General features: G+C 37.6%; 1 protein-coding gene across 1 annotated transcript; it reads left to right on the top strand.

Moving 5' to 3' along the window:
* The first annotated feature begins 323 nt into the window (after positions 1-323).
* On the top strand, positions 324-3,813 carry LOC103973610 (small ribosomal subunit protein uS14). The gene is made up of 3 exons (XM_009388238.3): positions 324-485; positions 1,432-1,531; positions 3,374-3,813. Exons 1-3 carry the CDS (start codon positions 424-426, stop codon positions 3,380-3,382), a joined length of 171 nt encoding a protein of 56 aa, XP_009386513.1. The 5' UTR covers positions 324-423; the 3' UTR covers positions 3,383-3,813.
* The last annotated feature ends 5,155 nt before the right edge of the window (positions 3,814-8,968 follow it).

Here is an 8,968-nt window from a genome sequence, read left to right as displayed (position 1 = left end):
CACCTCACATGAATAAATAATTCAATACTTACGACTACAGCCACTGAGGAGATGGATCACACACAAAATATTATTTTTATGATTTAAACTTTACTGAGGTAGATCACAAGCGTTTGATCCTAAACACGATGAAAGCAAACGGTGGGGATCGAAATGTTGCCGATTGGAGACGGTGGCGGACCCGCATCTTGGGGCCCTCGGTGGGCCCTGAGAGTTTATTCCGTCCAGATAGCGGGTAGGACGGTGGGGGTACTGTTTAACGGGCACCAAAAGTATTAATTGCACGTCATAACTAGGGTTTGTTCCTCTGCTATAAAAGACCCCCTCGCTTGGCTATGATCCCGTCTTCCTCGTTAGCCGTCGTTACATAGGTGTTTGGAGTTAGGGTTCGTCGGGGACTGCGATTCTAGCGAAGGGAGAGGGATGGGGCACTCTAACGTCTGGAACTCGCATCCGAAGAACTATGGCCCTGGATCTCGGGTTTGGTAAGCGATTTCAGATTGACCGTCTCGTATCATCTCCAAATCTGATACTTTTGTTGGTTGAAATGCATGAATCTTTTGTTGTTGCTCAAACTAGATACGGCTCCTTCTTTTGAACGTTTTCAATTTAAAGATAAAGACTTTTCAATCGTTCCGTGGCAAATTCATTGTGGACCCTTCGGGTTATTTATCGATATGTCATCTGCTAGATTAATTAATATCAAAATCCGGATATGCGATGAAAAACGTTTTGATTCATAGAGGTTTCAAGAGAACTCTTCACGCGATAGGCGTGTTTTAACGTCTTCATTGTATTGTTATTCATGTATTGAAACTTTTTTTGTTTCTACAGTGGGTAAAGGGATTGATCGAGAAAGATTTCTTATTTTTATTATAAGATCATGATTTGATCCTAATATTTTTGATAAAAAGAAAAATCTTTCCCTTTGATCAAAAATGGCAAGTGTTTAATTGGAACATGAAAACGTTATTTGATTTGTCTTAGTTACTCTTGGGACGGAGTGGAATAAGGGAGGAGATTCTCAAACGAAGAAAAGGATCCAATTACTTCAAAAGAATTGAACGAGGATCTGTATTAGCGTAAAATCTCATGGTTCCGTAGAGTGACTTATCTGTCAACTTTTCCACTATCACCCCCCAAAAATCAAACTCTGCATACGGAAAAGTGTCAAAGTATGATTAACCTCTGGATTTGAAATCATTGCTTATATACTTGGTATTGACCATAATTTACAAGAACATCCTGTAGTATTAGTAAGAGGAGGAAGGTTCAAGGATTTACCCGGTGTGAGATATCACATTGTTCAAGGAACCCTAGATGCTATCGGAGTAAAGGATCGTCAACAAGGGTGTTCTAGTGTGTTGTATATTCTTATCCAAGACTTGTATCATCTCTGATGTTGTTTTATTGTTTTTTTTTTTCTTGCAGCCGGGTGTGTGGGAACCCCCATGGACTAATTAGGAAGTATGGTCTAATGTGTTGCAGACAGTGCTTCCGCAGCAATGCTAAGGAAATTGGCTTTATTAAGGTACATGTACAGTTTTTTTTTTCCATTCTGATAATATCTTGTGGATTCTAGTTTTCTTTAACGAAGAAGTTTGTTTGGATGATGTCTGTCTTCTTGGAACATATGATGGTTTACTAGAGAATCAGTCATGATTATCAGTCTTAAATTGAGATGTTGCTGTCGTATTGAGGCCATCATGGATATGTAATTATAGAAGCTTCTATGTTTGATCCCAACATTTTCACTGATTCTTGGCTATGATGGAAGAGGATTACAGCCAAGTTTATTGTCAAGCTTTTTACTCTTTTGCTCTAAGAGGCCTTGGATGTGAAATATTTAGAGATTTTAGGACCTTTTTCTATGGTTTTCCCCACTACCATCACCATCATCCATTCCTGATCTTTGCAATAAACTTACCTGCATGCACTTGCATAAGCATGTAAGTTCCACTCTCCATTGTTACCTTCCGCTAACTGCAGATGAAAATCCCTGGTTTGGGCTGTAACCCCTTAACAATCTATGGGAGGAACATTTTTTTAAAATCTTACCTTCATGTTGCTTTTTACCTACATATTCATCTTGTGTTTTTCTTGAGTACTTTTTTTTTTGTACTCATCTTGATCTGAGATCATTTTTTATCTATGGCACACTCTGCTCTGGGGCTTTCTTGAACGTATATAACTTTAATGACACCCAAAAGGGTTTGGAATACTTTTCTTATCCACTGGTTCAATAAAGTTATATAAAAACAGCTTACTGAATATTAAGATGAGCATTTTTATGATGATCCCTTAAGATGTTGGATTTTGTGTTAATTGAGTTGTTTTCTATTGTAAGATGTACAATTTTGGGTTTGTGTTAATTTGTCTGTTTTTTATAGTTAACTGTTTTGTGTGTCAATTATGTGTTGACATAAGAAACAATAATACAATTAGTTTTAATTGATTGAATTAAATCCATCAATATTTGACCTTGGACATGTTGGGGCATTTTGACTGGTCCCTGGTCCTAGTTGGGGCTAGGTTTCCACGTTCAAAATCTGCCTTCCATCCTTGTTCTATATGTTGTAGTATCCATTGAACAATTAAAATAGATATGTCTCCACAAATACTAGTAGGTCAGTCATTGTATATATCAAGGATGACTTACTGTATGGTTCCATTTGTTTGTTTGCCACATGTTAGTGTATTTATTGTAGTATCATAGGATCCTGATTGAACATGTGGTTCTATGTGCTTACCTTCTATGTGAAAGACAATTTTAGGCAATGCCATTTGACTTGTCATAACATAAGTGATACATCAAGGATGCAAGCTTCCGTTCCTGTTCAGCCTTTTAATGGCTGTCTGCAATTCATGTTTTTCTTGTGCTGCTGATATCATGGCTGTCTAAAACTTCCAGAGACTATTTTAATTTTGTTAAAATTGGTCAAGTACTTGGTTCCCATGTCATCCAATCTAAGTTTAAGGGCCCTTCGGATGGTATAAACAAAAGTAGAAGCCTTATGTCCAGTGGAATGGAGAAATATTTAATTATTTTTTTCAGATTTGCTTTTTTTTTTTTAAGTCTAATCTTACATTCACAAGGGAAATTAAATTCTAGAAGTGTGATTTCACTGCAAAATGGAGCATTGTTCTAAAGAAATGTTGTTTTTATTGGCACAGTGTTTGGAAACTGAAGTTCTATCAAATTAAATAAGCACTGGAGTTTATATGATTATATTTTTTTTGTTCTAAGGGAACTGAATACAATAAGATATGCTTGTGATGCACATTGCTAATCTCTATATTTGTTTCTTAATTTTGTGTATTTTTGTTAAGGATGTGGACCTTTATTTCGTTGGTATTCCTATTGTTTGTGCAGTATCGTTGAAAATATTGGATTCACCCGAGGCAGACTGCTGAATAAACTACCATGCACCAGAAGGCTTTTGACTTATCGTGTAGTCGGACCTCTACGCTTTGCTTTTAACATTTTTCACTTATTAAATCTTGTGATTTTGTTTGACCCATATACTTTAGAGTATTTTTTAAGGTCTTCCTTTCCAACTCATGATCAACTGTTTAGCACCTTTTCATTATGAGATCTCTATTGTCTACTGCTGGCACTAGTTTGTACTAGTTTGTACTGGAGTAGTTGGTGTCTGGTAAGTGTGCCTAATTCATTAGAGATCTTTGTGTAATTGCAGTCCCTACTGCTACTAAAGAAATTGATGCCTCAACTGGTCTGGACAAAATTGAACCATTCTTATGGCATTAAATATCAGCAAGGATTATATGGGCACGATGAAATTTTGACCTCTCTGTAGATTGTTGTCCTATGGAACACTTGCAGCTATAGGTTAACTCTTTGGTGTGTAGAATGATCTGGGGTTCATGTGACTGCATAGGCGAAAATATTGCTATGAATTGGTTTGCAACGATCAGAATCAATGAATGCAATGAACGATAAATGGGTTGATAGTGAGTTGAAATGGTGTGTGCCCCCATTCTCAGCATAACTGATTGATACTGCAGTAAACGATAAATGTGTGTGATCAGAATCAGTGATTGATATTAACGATAAATGTGTTGCTATGGTAAACAACGATCAATGATTGCTTAGAATGGACTCAATTCTAATTGCTTTTAAAATTGTGCTAATCATCACGTGCCCCCTCAGATCATGTAATGTGATCCAAAATGATGTAAATTTGGGCCTGACATTTTGATTGCGATAAATGTGTTGATTTTGAGTCTAGATGGTGATTTAGAACATGTAAAAATGACTTTTAATAATTGTGCTAACAATGGTATGCTCCATCAAGTCATCAATGTGACTCAAAATGATCTAAATTTGGGCCCTGATATCTGCAGTAAGAGGAATTATGAGATGTAGCAATGAAGAAAAAGATGGCACCGGTCAAGCCTATGCTACAGAAGAAGGACACGATCAACACCTATGTAGCATACTAAATGCACTTTCCAAAATCAAATAAAACTCATTAAGCTGTCGATCTCAGCATGACATGTCTAACACGCCATCACGTCCTCAAAACGTTTAAGGCATCCTTTCATGTCAATCGCGTCCCGATAGATACCCTTTCTAAACGCGACCGCTAATCCAATCCTTCAACCATCTTTTCGTGTGTAAGTTTGTATATGGGTGACCCCTTTTATAACTCGCATTAAGGTGGGAGAGGATATATATATATATATATATATATATATATATATATATATATATATATATATATACATCTCATCTCATGTGTAAGATGGATCCCAAAAACAAAACAACTAATGTTTTACCATGTCATCAACCACATTGAGCAGCTTCATCATGTTGGATTCTGTCCTGCTACGAACAAAAGAGTCCTTGGTGTGGGTCTACCGCATTGAAACCAAGGAGCCAAAGACCATGGGGTCTCTCCACCTTCACCCAGGACGACCTCGAGCCCACCCCTCTCTTGTGACCACATGGGGAGGCCAAGAAGAAGGGAAGCAGCCATTTGTTTGCTCTCTCTCTCTCTCTCTCTCAAGATTAGCGAGTACACAGTGTACATGTGGATCGCTGCTGCGGCCTCGTACTTGTCGTCCTCCATGCCCGCTCCGAGTCGAGTCGAGTTGAGTTGAGTGGGTGGTCTGCCTTGTGTCGCATGAAATGGGCGCAATTATTGTGGCCGTGACGCTAACCTACAGCCATTGTCGTCTTGGTACGACACCTTGTACCTCTTGTGCCATCTTTAATTTCTCTCATTTATCTCCTCTCAAAGGATGATGATGGATCCTCCGTGGCTGCAAAGGTCCAAGGATGGCGAGAAAGACAAACACGGTGCATTCCTGGATCTGACATCTGTGCACGAAACATGAAACATGGTGAAAGTAATTTTGAGTTCTACTGCATCATCATTCCACTTCTTGCGAGAGGAGATGAGAGAGAAAGAGAGAGAGCATCTTTCTACGTATCCATCACCGACTAATCAACTTTTGCATGCCTTTGTACTCCACCGTTTTGTCGTCGCTCTTGGCGTCCGTAAAATGACGGGGCGGAGTACAATTACAGCGATGCGAGAGATCGATCATGTGGGGTGGTGTGTGTGTGCATCATGTCGCTACCATTACCAAAGAGAGAACAATACAAGTTTGTGCTCTTCTGCAGCGACTCCTCCCCCCATCACAAACCGCACTTGAAATAAAAATCACAGACCAGATTATGAGTTTTGATTGAAAAAAAATTTCGATCTTAGAATTTGATTTATATAATTTCTCAAAAGCAGATCTCTAAATTTAGACTAATTGCCGACCCATCTTCTCGCATTTATCTTTATGAAACACAAATCTTTTGAGGAATTTGGATTTTTTTTCCAATCTAATCTATTTTAGCTAATGTTGCTCTCATTCTTTTTCATTGAAAAAAGCATAACATATAAATTGAATGCATAAATAATATTTTGGTTTAACTAAATTTATGCTTTTTGTTGCATGATTTGAATAGAGTGGAAACTCTAAGCTTGATTCTATTCATCATGTTCATCGGATCATTATGGCACAACCCTCCCTCCCTCCCTATTCATCAAAAATTACATTCTCAGATGCACAGTTGTGATCTCATTCTATTGACACAAGTTGGCCCCATCTTCTTGGACTGTCCCCGGGCATTAAACAGTACCTCCAAAAGACAAGCATCCTCCGAGAAATCGATAAAAAGATGATACCCGTGAAATGGAACTTAACATTATCATGTTTCTCATTCTATATATCTCCATCTTAAGGGGTAGCCGAATTCTTAATGCAAAGGTCACGCGCATAGTACAAATATGTTAGAGATTGTTGGAGTATCCACATATTATTAGCTTGAGTTACACTTCAAATGACACACAACTAATATGCATTGCCACCAAACACTAATACATTTTCCAATTTAATCTTGTGATTGATTTGATACCACAAATCATACAATGAAAAAATATAAAACCCTAGGTGAGAGATTATCTAAGTTAGAACTAAAGAAATGTGAATGGAGATGGCAGGCAGAGTTGGCCAAGGCAAGAAGCAAGTGACCTCCAATTATGGCATTTTTTTGTCCCCTCTCACCTCCAAGCTCTCCACCACCACTTCACAAAATACTCACCCAATCTTATTTCTTTGCTAATCCATAACAATTATTATTTGTTCATTGTCACAGGCACTTCGTGTGGATCTTGTTATTGCTACCACATATATCTAGAGAAAGAGAGAAGTGGGTGGGTGATCTCAAAAATAGTGGAAAGCGAGTTTAATCAGATCAAGTTAACTGAGAGAAGTCTATAGTTGGTCTTAAGTTTGCACAATTATTAGGGAGGACTTTTCAGATGTTGACAGGCTTAAATTAAAAGCCATGAGACGAAGACTGATTGCATCTGCCCACAACTTTACAAGGAGGGATGGGAATACAATGGCCTACATTTAGCATGGTAGAGACATCACAAGGTTTAGACAAGTGAAAGAATAGCATCTTGCCAATTGATTAAGCTGGTTTTTAGAAGATGGATTAATGTAGGAAGAGATACTTGCAATTATGTATCATACAATTTGCACAATCATGCATGTTGGCTAATATACTTATGACTAGTCATGTGTATCATTTTCGATGTATATTTATTTATTTTTATTTTGTTTTCCTTCTTTTGTTCATCCATCATTCCATGAGATTGATAAGCAGGAGTTCCCAATCGATTATGTATCATCATGGGAGAATTCTGTGGTATTTTTCTATATTTTGTCTTCTAGATAAAAAAAAATCGATGACATTTTGAAAAATGAAGGTTGTGTAAGATGAATGTCATGGAAAATCAAAAGAAAACAAAGAAACAAGAGGAAGGCTTCATACCATAAATGTTCATCCTCACATGTCTTTTGGTGAAATTTTTTTCATGCATATACAATTTCTCTAACTTATTTTTTTTTATTTTAAGGAATTCCTATTGACTATTTTCCTATATATCAATTCCTTGAGATGCTTCTTCAGTTGATACAAGTCTAATATCGAGACACCTAGTGACCATTAATCTCAGATGTAATGTAGATTGGTGACTGTGTGACTTCACAACGATTGCATTGGTTCTTAACAGATGAACCAAACTCATATGCCTTGTCGATCATCCTAGAATTGCTAAAGCTAATTATTCTCAATCCACCTTATCAATCCATGTGCCTGTCAAGGTTCTATTTGGACAAATTAGGTGTGATCTCTATCCAACTTAATGAGCCAAAGCATAGTCCATGCATGATGGAGCTGTCAGCTGCTCCAATTATTAGCCAAACCTCATCATGTTTATCATTCTTGCCTATAGTTATTTCTTCAACCACCAATCATGGATTCCATATGGTGTCTCCATCATGGAAGATGTGGTTAACAATGTTCCCACCATATACCTCACTGCTCATAAAATGTTTGTTCTTCTTGTGTCATCCGGTGAACAAGTGTTTTGTTATCCTGTGAACTTGACAGGCAGTTCTTTCTTGCATGGAGGAGAACCAGACAAAGATGAATGCACATGAACATGTAAGGAAGCAAGAAAGGCTTGAGAAACTCATTGTTAATGAAATCTCAATGCTCAGAACTTCCACAGGAAGAACTTTAGTCGGCCATGGTTAGCTGGAACTTATTTTGCCCAAGAACAAGTACAATTAATAGGTGGGGAATTAAGGAGGATGGAGGACTCAACCTTCCCTCTTAAATGTTAGGGTCAACTCCTCCCAGCCAAGCTAACTTCCTTCCTCGGTCCACCCTGATTAAACACCATGATTATTATATGGTCTTTGTTGTAACAAGCCTGGCCATAATTGTAGCAGCATCATTCTCTATCTCCATTAATCACTATGTGTCTTGGTTGGTAAGGGATGAAGCCTGGCTTCTGCTCAGCCTCTCCTTTTTGGTCCTTGGGGAAATAATAAACACAACTTTGTTTAGTTTATGGATTAGAGAAGATTGGTTTAGTGTTTGAATATTAAGATGAGAAGTTGAATTAATTTAGGAGGTTCAATAAGATTAGGTCACCTTACCTTTTTTGTGGCTTAGTGTCAAATATAATCTATAAATTTCTTAAAAGATGAAGAGTTTCCTTGCAATAGTTCAAACTCGAAAACATGCTTTCATGGTTCTCCCTCCATGTTTCCAATTTGATCCTCAGAACACATCCATCAAGCTGCAAGACACGACTGAACTCGTCGGAATTGCATGCTATTAAGACTCATCTAATTCGTACATATTAGGTTCTCTACCCAATCCCCATCCTCAACTCAGACCCATGCAGTTGTCGTGATCCTACTCAACCTAATCCCAACACCAATCTCTTCCGATTTAAGGTCACTATTTGGCTTTTCCCAACAATGAGATTTGATTTGTAATTAGGGAGGACATGATAGATTCTAGAGAGAGAGAACAAGACAAAGAAGAAAACATATATATATATATATATATATATATATATAGACA

This window comes from Musa acuminata, chromosome BXJ3-1, assembly GCF_036884655.1.
Source record: "Musa acuminata AAA Group cultivar baxijiao chromosome BXJ3-1, Cavendish_Baxijiao_AAA, whole genome shotgun sequence".
Lineage (NCBI taxonomy): Eukaryota > Viridiplantae > Streptophyta > Magnoliopsida > Zingiberales > Musaceae > Musa > Musa acuminata.
This window is presented reverse-complemented; position numbering and strand designations above follow the sequence as displayed.